General features: G+C 43.5%; 1 protein-coding gene across 2 annotated transcripts in view; it reads right to left on the reverse strand.

Annotated features, from left to right (window-relative positions):
* Positions 1 to 21,223, reverse strand: part of KCTD1 (potassium channel tetramerization domain containing 1) — a 103,570-nt gene extending 82,347 nt beyond the window's left edge. Inside the window, exon 1 of one of the 2 annotated variants that reach the window (XM_065628266.1) lies at positions 21,162 to 21,223. Coding sequence is in view for 1 of the 2 variants with exons in the window: in XM_065628265.1 (XP_065484337.1) it covers positions 21,081 to 21,089 (9 nt within the window). In the remaining variant the exon portion in view is untranslated. Of the gene's footprint in view, positions 1 to 21,080; positions 21,129 to 21,161 lie in introns of those variants that run through there. The other variant, XM_065628265.1, reaches the window with a different exon arrangement.
* Between the last annotated feature and the right edge of the window lie 270 nt (positions 21,224 to 21,493).

Consider the following 21,493-nt stretch of genomic DNA (forward strand, 5'->3'; position numbering starts at 1 on the left):
AGCCTCATGCGGGTAAAATTGGCTGATAGATGTCCCAGGCCTGGTGCTCTTCTTTCTGCTGCTATTCTTCCATGAGAAACTCCCTGTTTTTTCCCGTCTCCCTTGTGCATCACACCCAGGTAATGGAAATGCTGCACATCAGTCCCAGCTTGGACAATGCTTCCTCTTCTCACCTGTTCTCCTCTGTCTCAAAATAACTTCGTTCTTTCTCCCATATTCTCTTCTTCACCACCTATTCTTCCTTCGGGAATGAGCAGAGGTACGTGCCCAGCTGCCTGAACTGTTTCCTAAATTTCTGTTAGTAGGGATCGGAAAGATGAAAGACAGGGAAAGGTGGGGCAGAAAATACACTGAGCTGATATGCAAAGCTGCCCTGAACATCTCTTCTCCTGTCTCCTCCTTCTGCTTTATCTCTTCTCCTTTGCAATCCCTTGAAAACTGGCAAGAAAAAACCTGCATGCTTGTCAGCTTCAATACAGGAGAAAAGCCCCTTCCCCTCTGAACTGTCGTTATATCTCAGGATGGATGACTTCCCACACTTCTCTGGGAGAATCCCTGCTTGCTCTGTCGGTCCTATGGGGGCACACAAACAGCTGAACAGACAACGCTAATATCTATGTGAAAGACAGGATGACCGTCCCTCTCTTTTTCCATGCCCCTCCATTTTTGTATAACCCTGCCTGCCTCCTCAGGAGGTTCCAACTCCTCACCTTGGCACATGACACAAAACAACTGTGATGTTCTTCTCCAGGTAGCACTAAGCATTTCAGCAGTCTGCCAGTACTGACCTCCTGAGATGTGTGCAGGGGAATGTCTGTGATTTCAGCCACGTGCCCTTGCAGGGGTTTGGGTACAGCAGTGGTCAGTCCTTGCCGATCTCAAGTATTTGTGACCACAAGATGTTCATTTTTTAAACACTGTGTTTGGGAGTATTGACTTAACTTCTGGTTTTGAGTTTTGATTGCATTTGTTTTCAAGCCCTGTTCTGCCACCTTCTTCTCCCACTGCCCTGTCTATTTACCCTCTATCTCAAACACGAGAGCTAAGGATGATTGTTTCTCCCTTTGAAATCTGAGAATCTCTTCATTCCTGGATATGAGGCACTGGGAAATATACTGGGAGGTCAGGTGAGGGAAGAGGCTTGGCAACCCAAGAAAGAATGCAATAAACCAGTCATTTCCTTTCAAAGCATTGAACTCCACACCCTAGAGTTAGAGGTCACTATGACAGCCTAGTCAAATAGCAAAGACTCAGAAAAGCAGAGCAGAAAGGTCCTATGTTTCCAAACTGATGAATGAACAAGGTGCCAAATGATTGCATTTCTTTCATTTGCCACAAACTGGGTTAGCTTTGAGCTTGTAGGAGAGAGAATAGCAGGTTTTTAAGTATTGCTTCTGGGCCTGGCATCAACGCTTCTGTTGCCATAATGAGTCAGAGGCAATACACACGAAAGGATGCAGGCCAATGCCTAGGCAAATAAAAGTGGGAAAGAAGGACTGAAAAATAAGTGCACATGGCAGGGAAGGACTCCATCCCCACAAATGTTTTGAAATTATAACCTCAATTTCCTGCATTTCAGCAAATAAAGTCACTTCAAAACAAAAACAATGAAAAAACCCCCCTCTAGGATTCTGTGCAAGGTTGATTTGCCAGGGGCAGATTTTGTTCTGTTAACTGCCATTTGCCACGTACCAAAGCCACAGTCCCCAAATGCTCTTGCACATTTCCCATCAGGCAAGCACACACACGATTAAGAACATTTCAGCAGTCACTCTTAGAACTGTGAAAAGGTAAATCCTTAAATGAAGGGAAATTAGTATTCTCAGCCACAGAAACCACGGCCTCAAACGCTCTTCCCCCTTGCCATCTACCAGGGCTCCTGAAGGGCTGATGGATGACTGGAAGTAGATAACTGGCTCTGGGGACAAACTATGGGATGGAAAGTGCAGTGATGGAAAACATATAAAACTTTGATTTGCACCCTTACTTGGTGGCTCCACGGGGAACTTGGAGCAGTCTAGAGACATGTATGAGGCACTTCTCACCTACCTCAGCTGTCACAAAACTCCCTGATTTGTTATCTTCTGCCTCAAACTTCCACTGTTTTTTCTTCCTCCTGTTTATTTTCAGACCATCCCACCTTCTCTGCCCCTCTTTCAACTTGTATCACCATGACCTGGGGAATTGATATGCATTGCCTGGTGCTCTTCTTTACTTTCCCTTGTTCTCTCCAATACTTCACCAAACATAACTGTCACAAAAAAAATATTTACTACAAGAAGTTACAGCAATTTTCTAATCAACTAATACTAAATGATCAACTTCAGAACTCTAAAAGACCTCCCAAATCCCTTCCATTCTCTGTTACTAGACTTTCTTTACCACTTCAGGACTTGTCTACCCTTGAGTTTTACTAATGTGACTGATTAATGGAAGAGTTTTCATTTTCTTTTGACCAACAATTGTACTGATAGAGTCTCATCACTGTTATCACAGTTGCATTGCTGTGAAGGTGATCAACACAAACCACCTTCCTGATGAAAACACCACCACTCAAGTACTGTGCAACTACAGGTGGGCATTACTTCTTTGATCTTGGATACATCATGGAGACTGCCTTCTATCTTAGGAATTAGAACGACACACCACAAACTTTTATCTTACAAAATTGCATGACATAAAAAGCCTCTACTAAAGCACACAGAATTCAATAACCATGTTTAAAAACCTCTGGTACCTCAAATTCCATAGCGTTGGAAAGCGCTAGCACAATACAAGCCAAAATCATCATAGAATCATAGAATGGTTTGGGTTGGAAGAGACATTAATGATCATCTAGATCAAACCCCCCCACCATGGGCAGGGACAGCTTCCACTAGACCAGGTTGCTTAAAGCCCCATCTGACCTGATCTGGAACACTTCCAGGGATGGGACATCCACAGCTTCTCTGGGCAGCCTGTTCCAGTGCCTCACCATACTTATAGAGCTGAGGTCACTGCTCCAACAGGAACATGGTAATGAGGTCCAGCATCCACAAAGAATTCGCATTCACATGCTATTGTTCTAAAGTCAGTTAGTGATTAACATGGATTAACTCCTGTGCCTTATGGACATAATATCAGGGTTTTTCTAAAACACAAGGATACGCAGATATACTGTAGGGATTTTGAAACAGATTCTATTCTTTAAGATTACATAGTGATAAAAAGAAAAAAACCTTACAGAGTATTTAAAATGTGTATAATTCCTGACTTCGCTGCCAAGGACCAGCCATTATTTTACATGTAGTGCCTTGGTATTTCAGGTCATGCCTGCCTTGTGATCCCACGCACATGCTGCAAATAAAGAGAATGAGATAAGGCAGCAGGAACGCGACTAAGCTTTGATCTGAGGATGGATCCTGACTCTCTTATGTTGCTGAGAGTTTGTGGGCACCAAAGAGATTAAGGTAAGTTTGCTCAGCAAACTAAGGGTGTGACATTCATGCAAGTCACTCAACACTGGAGTCTTCCATATAGCCACATCTACAATAAAACCATTTCCCTGTTAGTTAGATTAAAGCCAGCATGGCTATGCTGCTTCTCCTACTGCTACATTTTCTTTTGCAGTTAATGATCCAACCGCATTCTCCTTTTTTTTTTTTTTTTTCCCACAGGGCCTTTGCCTCATTCAGTGCCCAGGATGACAGTTTGTCTGCAGATTTGCCTGGAGCTGAAGATATACCCTTTGATTTAAGCCCTGGCTCTGCCACAAAGTTCCTATGTTAAGATACTGGACCAGTCACTTAAACCATGCCAAAATGGGCACCAAGAGCCTCTTTTTTATGCTGTGGGCGCCTCACTCAAATCACTTGAGATCTCATTTGTGAAAGAGCTAAGTATGCATTGCATGCAACTGGGGCAGAATGCTACAAAAATGATAAATATTCTGAAAAAGATACACTCAGCAGCTCAAACTTAAAATTAGTAGACAGTTTTAGCCATGATCGCCCTGAACTTCCTTTCCTGTATGTAAAATACTTCTTCCAGAATGCGGACAGTGTGACAGTTACAAGTATGTCTTTGGGAAATGTTGTTTTTTAGGTTTCAAATCCCCATTAGGAGAAAAAGAAAACCACTCTCAGTTCTGAGAGGAGGACATCTCATGCAGCTTCCTGGTGCTCAGGTTGTCCTATGTAGCTGCTCAAATCAGCAGACTTTGGGCATCTCTAGGTCATTTGCACACTCGGTTTAACTGAGAAACCATTCCCTGTCAGGATTCCATCAAAATTGAAAAATTCCAGCAAAAAGCCTCAGTTTTGACAGAAATTTTATTGTTAGACAACTGCTTTGTATATGTTTCCTATCTGAACTGCTGAGATCATGGCAGGACTCTCTGGGAAGAGCAAACAAGTCCCACTGTTCAAGTTTCTGTTTCCAAAGGTTGTTGCTCTGGCTGAAATCAAACTGGGCTTGCAAAGGCGCCTCTTTCATCTGAATTCCACTGTACCAACTACGGATGCTCCACAGCTCCAGGGGAGCTCACCTGGCTCAGGTCAACATGCCATGCTACAGACACACAAGTTGACCAATGTTCCCAGTAACTGGGCCATCTATCCAACCTACAGGGGCTTCAGATTTGCTCGGAAGGGTACGCTGCTTCAGACTTAAAGTAGTCAATTGGTATAATATTATACAAACCATCCAAATGAAGCTGCCACCTATGTAGATGTTTTCACACTTCATGCACTCTTCACATACATATGTCCCGGACCATGCTACATCTGAATCTCTTCATCTTTCAGGAATAGACAATCTCTTAGAAGAGAGATCACCTGTCCTTCAAGGCCAATGTCCAAGAGCAGCAAGGAGCACCTCGAGTAGCCCTATTTACTGGACGCTACAAAAGTAGGTGTAATCAAAGCTGTTCCAAGAAGAGGAGACAGTCATCCCATCCCTCTTGGACTCCAGCCAGGTATTTCTATATCCTTTTTCAGGAAAGCTTCCCACCTTTGGAAGATGATAAAATTTAGGCAAGACTATTAAAAGAGATGGAGAGATTTCAGGAGGTTGTGGCAGCAATTACAGTCTTTGCTGTCTGGGTTCTGTGCATATCACTTCTAACAGGGATCAGTGCAATCTGGCATTTAAATAATGTTACCATGGGAGCGGTTCTTTTCTGCAGCGTGCTACACTTTCTTGTGCAGTGTCAAATTTGGTATCGTGTTGACATCTGGTCTGTGGCATTCATCCATCTGTTGTAACTGAGTAGGTGTAGGTGTTGGGTGGGGTTGGCAGGAGAGGTTTGTTTAAGTGTTTGTTTTCATCCTGTAGAGGAACCACAGAGCCAGCTCAGTAATTAATTAAATACTCATCTTAAAAAAAAAAAAAAAAAAGTGTGTACTAATATTCTAAAAAAAATGGTAAACAAGGCAGATGGTGCTTCTCATTGCTGAAATGTGGAGACTTTGTTCCCATTTCTCCTTGGTTCCATGTTGGTTTAGGAAGCCTTCCCCATTGGGCTGGCACTCTAGTTTCTGTTCCTGACTCAGCCAAATGCCTCCTGGGTGAATTTGGATAGGTCACTCCATCTTCTGTGCAGTAGCTTCCCTCTCTGTAAATTGTGTCCACAGTTAAACAACTCTTTTGTTATAAATTTTGAAATCTGCTGATAAAAATGCAACAAAAGAGGTGGCCATTATCATTGCTATTATTATCTTGCTTTGTGGTTATTCTATTCAAATAATCCTTTGGCATCATCTGCTCATAGCAATAGAGATTTTCCTAAGCACAGTGGAAACATGTCCACAACTTCCATGGATGCCTCTCCAGGTAAATCTGTGTCTTTCAGGAACTTGTTTCTCTCTTTTTCAGTCAGAATAGAGCACAAAAGCATTTGTCTCTGTTTAATTGTCTACCCATAACCTTTCATAAATGCATGGTGTAACAAGCAACCCTTTCCTCCTCTATGTATGACTAGGGAATGCTCCGCTAACTCTGTTTTAACTTCTGGACAAGCTTGGGTATTCAGTTCTTTGCCTTAAGACAGTGACTCCTGCTGTTCTGTTCTCCAGTCTACTGGGACACAGCTGCACTTTCTAACTAGCAATCAGTTTTACCTTGCTCTGTGATCAGTTTACAGATTGAAGAAGTTACTGATAGCACTTATTAATGCTTTCAGCAGAACATTTATTTGCAAATGTAGTAGATAACCAAGGAAACAGGGGAACTCCCTATGCATAGCTAAATATAGCAGGTTTTGCCCAGTGTGTCTAATCTTGTGAGGTTCCGATCACCTCCACAGAAACCCTGGCACAGTGTGGGATGCTCGGAGCAGCTTGCAGATTGCTATTTTGTGGCTGGCAAACACGAATGCCAAATTCATTAATATTCAGAATATATTTAAAGATGTGCACCCACCTATGGAGATTACACAATCTGCCCTTGAGTACAGAAGAGAAAACCGTGATCTGACTGTTCTCCTTCCCCTTCTCACACACAGACTGCAATACGTGTTACCCTAGGAGTCTGTAAAAGAGTTTGTGGGAAGTTCATAGTGTATTTAATGCTTCCTATTTTCTGGTGGCCCCTGGCCTGGTATCTGAGCACTCTCACAGGTTAGCAATTTTGCACCCAAGCTTATAAGTCCTGTTAGTCAAAACCAGAAGTCAAATACTGGGCTTTCAAATGCAGTTTCTTATAAAATACTCTGTAAGAGTGAGAACAGAAGCATCCACTGGGGACACTGATTAAAAAAGACACAATGTGACCTTCCTTTATTTATTTTTTTTTTAGCTAAATAACAAAAACATTCAGTGTTGGCAATACCACCATGTAGTTGCCTACATTTTACATATTCCGTCACTCTTTACTGCCATGGAAAGGTGGAGTAATTAAATTGATTTTATTTGTAGATCAGGTTAGGCAGAGAGGTTTTGTATTATTATTTCTTAGCTTGCAAACTAAAGCATGTACTGTATGATGGAACAAAATTAATCTTCCGTTTCTCCACTGTGATTTGTGTCATAATAAAATTTTAGTTTCTTCTCTAAATTATTTCCCTCTCTGTTATTTCCTCTGGTTAACTCTTGGACCCCGAAGTGCCACTAGCCACAGAATTACAAATAGGAGTATTTTGAACTCTAGTCATTCACAAGAAACTCATAATCCTGACATCCCACAAATATTGTATTTGCTGTGAGCTCCTTCTGTGCTTTAAATGTGTCCTATTCATTTCCATACACTAGAATGTCTCCTTATTCAACCACCTCTCCATTTCTTTTTTGCCCACCCCAGGACTGACAAAATTTCAAATAACCCATACCAAACTGAACATTTTTCACCAGTAATTTTGCAGCAGAATATCATTACTGGAGGAGTAAGGGAAGAAAAATATACAAGAACAGTGAAAGGAACCTTTGGATTACAAAATTTTGTAATTTTTATAGACAAATAATATGAAGGGTCCAGTACAGTTCTCCTTAAAAATGGATCACAGCTTTGTTGTATGGCACAAAGTCCAGTCTTTACACAGCCTTGTCTCCTGTCTCTCTCTCAAGGACCAGCCCAGGTGAACCTTGGTATGCCAGTCCAGGCTGAGCTGATATTTGCTGGCAATTGTAGAATCATAGAAAAGTTTGGGTTGGAAGGAGCCTTTAAAGGCCATCTAGTCCATCCTGCATCAGAGAATTTCCATTTGGTATGAAAATATAATTCCTCTTATCAACTTTAGACTTGTTGGCTTTATGTTTTATTGCATTTCTGATCTTTGTGAGAACATTGCCCCTGCTTTTTCAGTTTGTAAAGGTAGCAAAACACACATGGAAAAAGGCAGGAGTGATGCTGCAGCCAGTTCTGGGCAAAAATTTAGAAAAGCCGAGTCTATCAGGAATAACACCAGTTTCTTTTTTACAAACTAACACTGCTACACAAACGTTTTTCTAATATTATGAGAGAGTAAAATGAAGCTTATAATTTCTTTTCCCAGCTGTATTCGTGATATCATCTACCTTTATCATATTCCCAGTCTTCTCTCTAAACAAACCAGCTCTCGCACAGCCAGGCAGTGAATTTCCGTGCCTCTGTGTTTTTGTGCATTTTGGGCCCCTTCTGTGTTTACCCTGACTTTTGTATGACAGGGTAACCAGATCAGTTCACTCGGTCAGAGGCTCTCTCCTTGCAGGCCAGGCTTTGTACCCCTCTGGTCCTGGGCAGCCCCCTAGCACAGGGAGAGGAGGCTGGCCGTGTTTTGGGAGCCCCCTCTCCCTCTCTCCCGGTGCTGCTTGGAGCCGCTGGAGCTTTGCCTTTGGCAACCGGGCACCATGGGCTGCCCCTTCCACTGCTGGTCTGTTCTCATGTGACACGTTAAGATCAGGCTTTAAGACATTCTTCATAACCTGGGAGTGTATGTGAAGAACTCAAAACATTTCTTCTCACATTTGTCACTTTCGGTGTTGGCAAGCAACAAAATTAATGCCATCTTCCTCTTCACATCTGTATTTGGGTCCCCAAGTTTTTCAGTCTTGTCTTGCCCTGGGTGACCAAGGAGCCAGACAATTTTGACAATGTTGTTACCTCCAAATGTCCCAGCTTATTGTTCTGATAATTCATCAAAGTTTTAAACATCAGCCCTAGGGTCCATCTGTGGCAGGGTTTACTGCCATCCTTGCTAACCTTTCATTCTTCATCCTTACAACACTTGCTTTCTTTCGTAAAAGAGATTCTACGGCAGATTTTTGCATCTCACCTCATGACTGCTAGATTTTCTTAAAAGCATCTTGCAAGAAAAGTTATCAAAGACTTTCTGAAATTTCCTCTAAAATCTATATTAAGTGATTCTGTGTAATCTATGACTTCACTGAGACACTTCGAAGTTTTTTTAGAAAGTTAAAAAGGCATACTTTTCTGTTACTGGATCGGTCATGCTTAGCATCAAGCTTGTGTGCAGCTTTTTTAATTCACTAACTTAAATTTCAACCTTTCTTTCTTTTTCATGTGGCTGAGATGATCTTGATTTTCAAGTGAAATACATGCTATATTCCATTGATTTGGTATAGCAGAATAGTCTATTTTTAATAGAAACGTGCATGATTTTGTTAACAGCTATCAGCCTTGATTGATGCCATCTGCTCTGGGAGGTTTGTTACTTTAGCATGTCAATCTTACAATCTCAATGTTTGACAGGCCCCCATCTTTAGTAATTAAATAAAATACGTGGAGAGTGAATATATTTCCAATCAGTAAAAGACTGACGGAAGGATATAATGTAGTCTTTGACACTTGTCATTTTATAATTGCCCCTTTGATACAGCAAATCCACTAATTCTCTTTCAGATATTTACATTGCCCATTTGTTTGCAGAAATACATCTGTTTGCACTTGAAATTTCCTCTCAGTCCTCCTGTTCCCCATCTTCATTTTTCCTTGCCAGTTTACGTTCCTTTGTTTTGGGTTAGCCAGGGCTAGATATCTGTTTCCCGAAGGTTACCTGTTTGGTTCATCACACTGTGTTTGTTTTTTCTTGCCTTCCTGCTTCCTTTTTGGTTTCGGGGTATGCATACCTTCTGTGATGCAATTATGGCATGCTTAAGTAGTTCCATGTTGAGACTAAGGATTGTAATGTCTTCACTGTTGACTGGTCTCCTCCTCTGTACCTCATTCCAGCCCTCTCCTCCCTCCAAATCCATGAAATTTAAAGGATTAAATTGCAGTGCAGTTTAAGTGTTAGCTAGCTATTAGATTTCTGTCTCCATCCTAGAAGGCTTTGTATGATGTTTTGGGTTTCTTGTGTTTTACCGGGGTGGGGGGGTATTTGCATTAGCTTCTTTATTTCAGACTGGCCCAGACCCAAGTCTCTACGCTTCTAGATACTGCATGAAATGCAGTTATGACACAAACAAGCAGCAAATGCAATTTCAAATAGAAGTCATGCCAAGGCATTTTGAAGGGAAATGACAAATTCAGATTGGTCAGACCATTTGATGCTGTAGCATGCTTCAGTAAGTTCAAGGGCACTAGCAGGGTTTTGGAAAAAAGCTGGATGTGTTATCAGGCTGGTGTTCTCCAGGAAGGGAGGAGTCGCTTTGATTTTTTTACACCATGATCCTGTTTAACCATGTTTGCTAAACAAGAAACTGGGAAAAGAGCGAGAAAATTCCTGGTTTGAAACCAACAGACACACATGCTTCATTTTAGCATCTCCCTGCCATGGCAGGACAAACTGCTTTAACCATTTTCAAAACCCACACACGGCTCTGGAACCAGGAGGAAGAGGAAATGCCAGGAGCACTGAGAAGGGGGGAAATCAAGAGAATCAGGGAGGAAAGAAGTGACCTCTTGCCTTCTGCTCACACACTGAAGGAGTATGATCCATACAGGAGATGAGAAGGGGGAAAAATGAGGGAAGGGTCAGGCAGGGCTCTGAATACGAACAAAGGGTTTGCATACAGAGGCTGGCCATAAAGGACATCACATCACTAGACCGCAAAGTTGCAACCAAATCCACACGGATCCCATTTAGAGCAGGGGATTTGGGAGGGTTTCAAATCTGGATGCCTGATCCAGTCCCATCCCAGCTCTGCTCTGGGCAAGAACCTGCTTCTCTTCCCTGCGAGCTGGCGTGGCAGCCAGGTGGGGAGCTGTGCACCCTTCAAGCCACGTCTGTGGCTTGGACATCTCGGGAGCATAGCAGGCACGAGTGCCACCATACACAGCGGAGGTCACTTCGGAAAGAGCATCATCGACTTCAGCACAGGAGTATGGGGACTACTTGGCTGTAGCTAACTGAAGTCAGTGGGAAAAGTGTCCTTCCTGATGTAAGCGCAGGACTGAGACCTTCACGGGAGAGGAAGAAGCAACCTCCAGTTTAATATAAAGTTTTCTGTGGCTTTGGCAGTAAGGCAACACTACTTTCACTTGACTTCGGCTTTAAAAGGAGATGCATAAAAGAGAAGAACAGCACCAACGTATTTTTGGGGCACAGAAAATTTTTTTAAAAAAACAACAAACCAAAACACAACACAAATCTATTTTGAAACTGACCCTTGGCAGCCTGTTTAAAAGAGCTTGAAACTATCTGAACTACACAAGGAAAAAAAGAAAAAAAAAGAAAAAAAAAAGAAAGAAAAACATGCCCACAAGGGCTGAAAAATCACTTCAGTAATAGATGACTTTTAACTTTACATCAGAAAATGTTTGGCAGGCATAATTTTAAAGTGTTAGGGAAATGTGTGTGATAACTGCTTCAGTGAAAGAGCAAACGTAGTCCACGGTGAGATTTATCAAATGTTCACATAAGCAATCAGAATCTGGCAGGGCCAGCTGCCCGTGGAGAGGGGCAATGAGGATCACAGCCTTAAACTTTGAAAATTTAATGAAGCCCACTGATTTCTCACAAGAAATTTTTCTTTGAGCGTGTTCATGTGTCATGAGAATGCTAGTGAGCAGAAGACTCTGACAAAATGCCAGCTATAAGGCATAAGGGAAACAAAACCCTCCAAGCCCCACCAAAGGCCAAACCACCCCTTTCCTCTTTTAAAGCTGTAAAGATTCTTGATGCCCCAACACCCCTGAGCATCCTCATGTGTTATCCTTAACCACACAAACAGGCCTATTGACATGACTGGGGTTATCAGGAGAGTCTTGTAGGGCTGGTCTCTTTTTAAAGAGACCAGAAGAGGACTGAATTTCCCGGGGCTTGTGTGGGAATGCGCGCAGAGGTTTGAGCCAGCTGGCAAAAGGAGCAGGCAGTGCCGTCTGGGCTGTTCATGGGAACAGTAGCTGACTACCTGCCTGCAAAAGGGAAGAGGGACGTCAAGGCAAAAAAGGAGGTACAGGGCTAGGAGCATAACAATCAGACAAAACAATGCCGTTTCAACCAGAATTTTGTTATTCTTAGTTTTACGCTGCAAATATCTAAGCAACCTGCTTTTGCTGTTCTGCTGGAGTAGCATCCTATCAAAGAAGTGTATTCTTTTAGCACCTTTTGTGACACAAGGTAATTTTCAAAATTAGGTTTTATAGTTCAGACACCTCAAAGATCTCCTGCCCCAGTGCTTGAGACATGACATGCCCATTTAGCAGAAAGCAGGGACATTTGGGAAGCATTTGCTTGTGAGATCCCTTGGAGCATAGGGCCGTGACAGCAGCGCTCACCCAGCTGCAGTGTTGCAGGCCCCTGTGTGCCAGAAACAATGAGACACCAAATGACACATCGAGGCAGTCCCATAACTGAAGTGGGCTTTTGGATAGCAATATAGGTGCTAGAAATATGTAGCAGTCAGGCCCGGCTGAAAACATCAGAGGAGGGAACCAGATGGGCCAGTCTTACGTCCTTTGTGAGAGTCTTGACAGGTTGTGGATAATTAGTTCGTTTAGACTGGAGACAAGCCAGCAGCACCTTAGTCTTGATCCCACATGTGGGAAGTATGAGTGGGAGTGAGGAGTACCCAGTACCTCTCAGGAATGGGCCACGTCCTACATGTAAAAGGTCAGAATTTTATTCTGTTTTTCACTTTCAGCAGAACTACGCTGGCTTTCCGAGACCCCAAGGATGCATGAAAGCCATGTGTCTGTTTGGCCCAAATTGTTTGTAACTCATACTTTCCATATGAAGTTCACAGAAAAATAACAAAGAGAAATGGCTTAATTGAATTTGTTTGGAACTCAATATCAGAGCGGTGTAACAAACAGAAAACAGCCAAGCACTATACAATCAAACAGTTAGGGAGAAGTTACAAATTTCAACACACATGCAGCTGCCTCGTGGAAAAACAATTGAAACTACTATATTTAACATGGCTGTGCTTCTGTAATAATTTCCATCCAGGCATAGAGAAGTACTCAATATATCTTGCTTGAAATTTCCCTATACCGTTTCCTGGGAGTGAAAGGGAAACTGCGGGTCTCCACTGCTGAGTGATTAGCCCAAGGTCATAGAGCAGGAGATCTGGAAGCAGAACTTTGGATTCTTGGTCATGTACTTTAACCGCAAGACCATCCTTCAGTCTCCTTCACGCTGATAACTTTGGAACCAGCTTTAAAAGATCCAGTGAGACGCAATGATGGGAGTGCTAGATAGCTACAATAGATAGCCAGAGGCAACAAAAATGATTAGAGACATGTGGGGGTATTTCTAAACAAAAAGATTAAGACCAGAACTATTTCATTTAGAAAGGAAAACAGTAAAAGATGATAGAATTGAGGTATATAAAATAATGAATGATGTGAAGGAGAAATCAGATGCCCTTCATAAAACAAGAGGGCACCTAATGGAATTTAAAAAGACATTAGCTTATAAATTGATAAGGATATCACTCTCCAGCTTATCTCTAAGCAACCCATGGAACTCCCAGTTGCAGGAAGTGTATGTAAATAGTTCAAGAAGATTAAGAAAAAAAGACAGGATTGCATGTAGCCAGTAATAAATACAGATTTTTGAGCTAAAGAAAATACTTCTTCAAAACTACAGTTTTCCTCTGAAAGGACCACCTCTTTCCCTGAGAAAGAGCTAACATTTTTGTTCCTGATTGAGTCTCACCTGCCTGAGTGCAGCAGAAACCACAGCTGCTTTCTTGTATGTCCCCAAACCAGCAACATTCCCACCTACATTTTTTTTTCAGGAAGCCTCTTCCTCAGAACAGCATCAACAGCCTTAGAAATTCGGTTTTCTGCTAACAGCAAAAATCATGTCCTCATTTTGCCTCCAGGAATCCCAAGCTGTCTTTGTACCACAGAAGCCACTGTAAGGAAAAGCTGGAGGATAAGGAAGGTTGCACCATCCTGTTCTTTTCCCCTCAGCTCACATTTGCAGCCACCTCCAAACTCCACTGTTTCTTTCCCTCCCTATCTCACTTTCTCCAGAGCCAAGCTGCAGACCCATGTAAGATCTCACCTGGATCTCATCAGTGACCATCTCTTGGATGCCTAGGGTAAATCCATCAGCCTTTTGTTTGTCTACACAGGATGGAGCCCGAACTGTCCAGCTCTCCCTTTTGACTCTAAATCCCTCTGTTGGTGCTGTGTCTGTCGATTTTCACCAGTCTTCAAGGCTCTCCCTAAGTTGCCCCCCATCCGTGAGCTCTCTTTGGTAATCAGAGTGTTAACTTCCCTCTGTTGTCCAGTCTGCTCGTTTCTCCTTTTCTCCTATTAAATAGTCTTCATGCTTTCACCTACAGTCACCAGCTGGTAGCTGCCTTGACATCACCCGTGAAGCCCCTCTGATACAGGTGTAAAATAACCCCTCTAACCCCTTTCCCCTTTTGCCACACTACTTTCAGTTAAAGAGGCTGCTATAGATAGATGGTGTCAAATTTGCCTGTTAATGGCAAGCTAGGAAGGTCTGTTTACCTTGTGTGAGTGGTTCATAGCCCACAGATTCCCTCTCTTCAGTGTTTAGAAGTGTTCGGTATAATGGGTATATCATGGGCTACAGAAATGATAATGATTCCCTGAATTATTCAAGACTGGTCAATGGACCATCAGTCTCTTTTAGGACAACTTAACTAAACCTCTAGGTGAGTCTTGGCGTGTTTAAAAAGCAGTACACCTTGGGGAGACAGGAATCGGTATTTTAGTTAGAGACCCTAGTTTCATTCCTTCCCCTGGGCCTGGGGACCACAGCGGCCCCCTGTCCCTCCCTCCCTGGATGGCCGTGTGATGGTGCTGATGGGCCTGTGCTCCCTTTGTAAGACGTGACATGCAGAGCTCCTCTTCCATCTAATGCCGCTGCCAGCTTCTGTTCACACAGGGAAATAAAACTGTTTTTATTTCATAAGAGCACTTTACCTTTAACTTTGAGCTACTTTAGAAGCCACTGGATACTTTGGTTTCCAACAGTTATTTAGATGCTCTCAATGTCTGCCACTCCTCTGGCAACACTGCGAGCAGGAGCTGTTATTAATTACTTGTTGAATACCTGCAGTGCTCTGCTGCAGCAAGAGAGACGGTCCTTCCCCACCATGACCTATAAGCTGGGTATACAAGTAAACTAGCATGCAGAAAGTTTGCCAGGTGACGATGAAGAGGATGTTTTTAAGTTAATGTTTGTAAGAAGGTGAGGAAAAGGGAAAAGAGGTCTTTGGTCATCTTTCCTTATTAAATCTCTCCTCTCCTTGTTACAGAATATGATGAAAGTAAAGCGGATGCCACTAAATAAATCAGAAGAAAACTGTAGGCATTAAAGGTTTAACTGGGAAAAAAATGAAGAACGATAGAAAGAGAAATAGCTTTGCAGCTGGAACTGAGAAGAAATGATGGATCCTATCTAAAGGGCAAATTAGAAATTCCTCCCACTGACAAACATTTATGCAACATTTTCACTGATCATAAAAACAGACATTGAGGATTTTTTTCCTGTGGAAAAATTCAGGCTATTAATTTTTCTGTCAGATGGTCTTTTTCAAATTTCTGTCTAATGAAAATTCAAAATAAATAGTGGTTTTCAGGTGTGAGAAAGGTCTGGTTTCAGTTTTGAAAAAGAATCTCAAATTGCTTTTTGACAGATTTTTTTAATATATATTAAAATGTATTTTTTCTTTCTTAAAAAATAAACCTTTTCTCCACTGACAGAAATGTTGATGAAAAAACTTAGTCAACCATAGCCTATTGGGACTGTGCAGGTAAGGTCACTGAGGTAAAGGGTTGGCCGTGCTTTTTTTTGTAAATATTCTCCAAGTAGCCCAGGTTTTAAAAACACGTCCAAAGCCGAGTATTACCAAATTCAAGGTCTCACTTTCAATGATGAATTTTCTAGATATTACATCAGAAAGCATTCTTGAAAACTATTACCCAAACGGGGCCAGTTTATATACATGTTTATTGTCCTTTAGCTTGAACAGTTACTTCTCGCTCAGATCTACTACCTGTGTGTATTTATATAGAGTAGTCAGATCCAGACTAGACTTTGCTAACACAGACATTCAAGCCTCTTTGAATGTCCTTTCACAAGACAGATACTCCATTCTCTGATCACCCTTCTAGCCGCAGTTCCAGCGTAAGTTCACGTTTCTCAAGGATGGATGCTCAGAGCTGCACCCTGTGCTCTAGATCAAGTTTCGCCTGTGCCTTACCCAAAAGTGCCAACATTTCCTCCCGTCTGCTGGAAATAACCTTGCCTGCAACAGCCTCCCATCATTTCTGCCTGACCAAATCGCAATGTGGCTTCACAGTTCTCGGGTGAGAACTGAAAGCTATGACAGGTGAGACCTGGCAAATCTTACTGCAGCAGCGGGAGACAGCTTTGTCCCCACACCAGGTGCCCGTTTGATAGAGATGACCACACTGACACAGCGCCAGGAGTGGGGTGCACATGCCTGAGCACTAACAGTCACAGTGCCACCTGTCAGCTATCCTGCAAATCATCCCGAATTACAGCAGAGAAAATCAAGGAAAACCCATAGAAAACCCATAGGTGCCTATACTGAGCCTGTGGTTTGAGGCAGAACTAAGTCACAAGTGCTGGCTGAGGGGGAATGATGACAATTGGGAAGGTCTCATTTGAGAATCAGAAGCAGAAAGAGCCATTAATTTAGGTGAGTTGGAACTCATTTCCCTACCATCTTGGGGCAAACTTGCTGTGCAATATTTTTGTTTGTTTGGTTTGGGTTTTTTGGTGGTTTTTTTGGTTGTTCATTTGTTTTTTGTTTGTTTGGTTGGGTTTTTTGTTTTGTTTTGTTTTAAGGCTGTTCCTTATTAATGAGTGCGTTGGGCAAGGAAAATCAGTCGAACAAAAGCCACTAAATAATTTGTCAGGATGAGCTATCCTTTGCCCCAACAAGCACTTCTAAGGTCTGTATCCCTCACCCGTAGACTTCAGCTGCACACAAACCACCTGCAAAGCCGCATTTGCGCTCACCTGCCAGCCACATCAAACCAGTAACTTCCATTGCCAGTGGGGTAGCCAGTCAGATAAAGAGCTACCAGGGAAAGGTTATCAGGTGAGCCGTTCACTTCATAAACATGAGCTTAAAACAACTGAACGTGCAACAGTACCAGCTTTCATTCAGTTGGATATGGGATGTTGTTTACTTGATTTCTGGATCAAAAGTGTGATTAAAATGCACTTTGGAGAACGCAAGATTGTTAAAGCTACAGCATACATCATCAATATGGAATGTGCTAATGGCTTTCACATACATTAAATTCTTTTTGAAGGTATTATCAGCTAGGAAGATAGTACTTACTCCCTCCTCCTGCCTGTAGACACCCTCTAAATAAATACACATGTTCAACTTAATTTACAACAGAAGTAGTGAAAGAGATACCTCTGCCTGCCCAAGTAGTAAAGTTGGACAAATTGAAAATTAAGATGTGCATTTTCTATTTTTCTCCTTCAAACAGAAAAAACTTGACACTGTATTCTGTGGAAAGTAGGACAACAGAAATCTGTATTTTAACACAGGAAGGCAAATTAATTCTTTGTGAAACAACACAGAAGTCAATGGCACTATACCAGAGATTAATTTTACCCAGGCTGTAAAAATAAAACATAAGTGCAATGCAGACCAACAGAAGAGATTCCACTTAAAGTCAGAATTATGTTTGTCAGAAAAAAAAAAAATAAACACAACAACAACCCCAAACAAAAAAACCCACCACACCAACCAACAACTAACTAAATTTGTTTCCTGGAAGGAGATCCAACTTGGCTCTGCTGCAGCTGTGTAAAAGGATCCAAAATAAGTAACAGCAGGCATCTCTGCTAAAATTTGCTTCTGATGAACATTATTTTTCCTCTGGTACCAGAGAACAGTTGAACACACATTGCAAGTCAGGCACAGCAGTTTACTGCACAGAACATGAGAAAGGGGGATAAAACTGTGGCATTTAGAACTCGGCTCAGCCAGTGGGTTAGTATATGGTCTTAAACAAACCACACACACTCTGTGGGGCTAATTCCCATCCAAACGCTTTCTATTTCAGAGATATATAAGCTAAAATTGGGACGGGGAGAATATTCTTAATTACACCCGTGTCCTATGTCTTACCCACATATTACAATAAGAGTTAGACCCTTGTTGCAAGGATCTTGGCAACATGGATGGACTATCAGCTCCCTGAAGTACCAGCATTTTACTAAATCCAGCTGATGACTAGTTACACGAAAGCAGGAACTTTACATCATGCTTTAGTGGTGACAGTGTGTATATACCAGCACACATTAATAAATGAACAGTAAAGCACCATAATGACAATCTGTGCATCTGTGTCTGTTTTATGGTACCCTGAAAATGTTTCTAAAGTAGCTGGAATACAGAAAGCAGAAATTATCGTTCCTTCCCAGCTGGGCTCATGTGAAATGCTGTCTGACTGTGATTGGCAGATTGGATATTTTGTTAATTGTGAGAGACCCCACTTTGAATAATGTATTCACATTTGTTATGATCAGTGAATATTTCTTTTCACATCACATTTTTGCCATACATAAACTTATAATCCAATAAAAAGCCTATGTGAGCAAGTCGTCTACATGCAGCCCTTCCTCTATGCATGGGAAAGGCTGGCTTTTTTGTATATGATAGTCATGCAATTTTTCATTTCTGCCTGAGTGAGATCCACAGTGAATGGAAGTCTTCCTCATGCAAAATCATTTGCTCTCAGGTTGTTCCAACCTGTAACTGAAGGCTTCATTCAGAGACATCTAGTAAGAAGCAATTCTCAGAAATCAGTAACAAAAGCTGCACTAGACATGAGGAAACTGTTCATTAAAAAAGCAATACCAAAAACCAACTAGGGAACAACACTGATGTGACAGATGAAATTGTAAGGGGAAAAAAAAAATTGAGACCAAACAGAGTCCTAAAGTTTCACAGTAATTTGTCTTTTAAAAATTCTAAATCAGTCATGTTAAAAATGGAATTTAGGTGAAGGCAGTGTTTTTAAGGAACAGAGCAACACCTAAGGTCCAAATCTGACTTAAATCCAGACGAATTCTACTGAAATCAGTGGTTACAGCAGTGCAAATCAGCAAGAGATCTAAATCTGTCCTAGCTGATTCCAGATCTATCTTTTATTTGCTATATGGCTTCAGGCAAGTCAGTGACCTTCTTTTTATTTCTCAGTTTCTCGATCCGTAAAATGGTGATAATACTGCTTGTAATACATGGAGATTGGGGGGAGTAGTTCTGTAACATGGACAAGAATGGATATGAAAATTGCTGGGGATCAATCACTTCTAGTTGCCCTCATCAGTTTTATTGATTCCTTATAATCTTAATATGTGGCTTTTTGCAAGCTTTAATATTTCTCTTTTAAAAAACATGAGCCTTAGCCTGGAATCAGTATTCGAGTTTTACACTGTTTACTTGCATAGCAGTATTCATATGAGAAAACTAAGTAAGAAATTGTCCCCGACAACAACAAACCGTGAGGATATTTCAAACAGAACTAAAAAATTACTGCATGAAATCAATCCCATTTACATTCGTTCTTTAGAGCGCAGAGGAATGTGTGTATTAACTGACCTACTGATGTCCAAACAACAAGGGCACAAACAAAAACATCGCAAATCTTCCTTCACCCTTATATTAAGCCTTGCCCTGATATTTGCAGTAAAAGTCAATGTTCAAACAGTGAAACCGGGAAAAAAAAAAAAAAAGGAAAAAAGGAACAACCCAACCTGAAAACACCCTAACGTCTAACAGCTCTGAGAGGGACCTCTAGTGTGTGCTAGAACATTTTGTGCTGTACTTCGGGCGTAATTAACACACTAAAATCACCGCAGTCATTTTGAATAGGCGAGGGGAAGTTTCACCAAGTGCCTCCGACCTGCGGGTCGAGCATCCTTCCACGGGCGCTGCTGAAGCCAACCAGCACCAATTAAACTGCCTTTTTTTTTTTTTCTTTTTCTTTTTCCGGACTCGGCCTGCACAAGGTACCAAGTTCCTGGGATCAGCCCAGAGTTTTCCCGCTGCGCCCGCCCGCCCCACGTCCCCCCCGCGGTCCCGGCCGCCTCCGCTAAGCCGCCCCCGGCGCTCGGTGGAAGATTAAGATGGAAAGTTGCGTTTCAGGCGCAGCTTTTTCCACCGCGCTTGTGACAAGAGAACAAAAATAATCGCTTAAGCCACCAGCCCCGAAGGGCCCGCACACCGGGCGCTGCCTGAGCTGCACCGGGCGCTGCTGCCCCTTCGCTCCCCCGCCGCCCGGCGGGAGGTGCCGGAGGTCTCCGAGCAGCCCCCGCCGCTGAGAAGGGAGAAGCGTTTCGCCCATTTTTAATTCGCCCGAACAATCCGAGCACGCTCGGTGCCCGCAGGGCATGCTCCAATAAACTTGTATCTCGCTGATTGGAAACAGGCAGCGAACGGCTTTTTCTCTTCTCTTTTTTTTTTCCTTTGGGTTTTTGAGACGGCCGACGCGACTTTCTCTCTTCCGGGACGCCGTTAGGACATCGGGGGACGGGGCAGCGGCGGCCGGTCCCGGGGAGGGGGAGCAACCGCCGTCCCGCCGCCGTGGGCGCCCCGGGAGCAGCGGGCAGGCGGGCGGCGCACGGAAGGGCGGCCGCTGCCCCGCGGCCCCCACGCCGCGCCCCACGGGCCGTGTGGGGGGAAGGGCCGCGGGACCGCCCTTCCCTGCGCCGCCCCGGCAACAAAGGGCGCCCCGGGGGGCTCCGGAGGGGGTGCGCCGCGGAGGGACGGCGGCGCGGGAGTGGGGTGTTGGGGTGGGGGGGTGGGAAGGTGCCTCCCGGTCGCTCGATCCGACACACAATGGCGGCCCCCTCCTGCAGCCCGGCGGAGAACAATGCCAGCCGCGCACCCCCCGCGCGAAAATACATTTGAATTAAATCAACCCCCCCCCACGCACACGCCACCCCTAAGTCGTCCGTCGTCCCCCCCCCCCACCTTGGAGAGGCGGTGGGGAAAGGAGGCGCTCACCCCCCCACACCCCCCTCCAAACCCCCCGCCCGCTGCGCGGCCCCCTCCTTCCTCCCCTCCCTCCCCGCCTCCCCGCGGCGCTGCGCGGGTTGCGCGGGGGAGCGCGGCGGGCGAGGCGGCCGCGCCGCGTCCCCGCGCGGGGTGCGAGCGCCCGGCACATGCGTGGAAGCGAGCGGCGCCCGAGTCCCTCCGCACCCTCCGCTGCAAACAACAACAATCCCGAGCAGCCCTTACCTGGAACATCGGAGCCGCAAAAAAAGTGTCCCTATTTTTTTTTTTCTTTTTTTTCTCCCCTTTCCCCCCCCCCCAACTCACACTTCCGATATTTCTCTCTCCCGGCAGCGGTCTGCTCTCCTCGCTACACCAGAGAGAAATGCAATAGCTTGGCTAAGGTAGACAGAGCAAAATACAGAGAATAGTTGCTCCAGGGCTTTGAAACCCCTCAAGGCAAGGATCAGGATACAATTAGCTCATGTCTCTACCTCCAGTCTGAATCAATCTCCGAAATAAAAGTTAAATTAAATTAACTGATCACACGGGCATAAAATTGATCTCCTTCGAAACGTGCATATAGATAGATATATATATCGCGTGTATATTTTTTTCGGATTTTTTGGTGGAAAAAACAGTCTCATTCCAGCCTCCAA

Source organism: Caloenas nicobarica, chromosome 2 (genome assembly GCF_036013445.1).
Source record: "Caloenas nicobarica isolate bCalNic1 chromosome 2, bCalNic1.hap1, whole genome shotgun sequence".
In the NCBI taxonomy this organism is placed as follows: domain Eukaryota; kingdom Metazoa; phylum Chordata; class Aves; order Columbiformes; family Columbidae; genus Caloenas; species Caloenas nicobarica.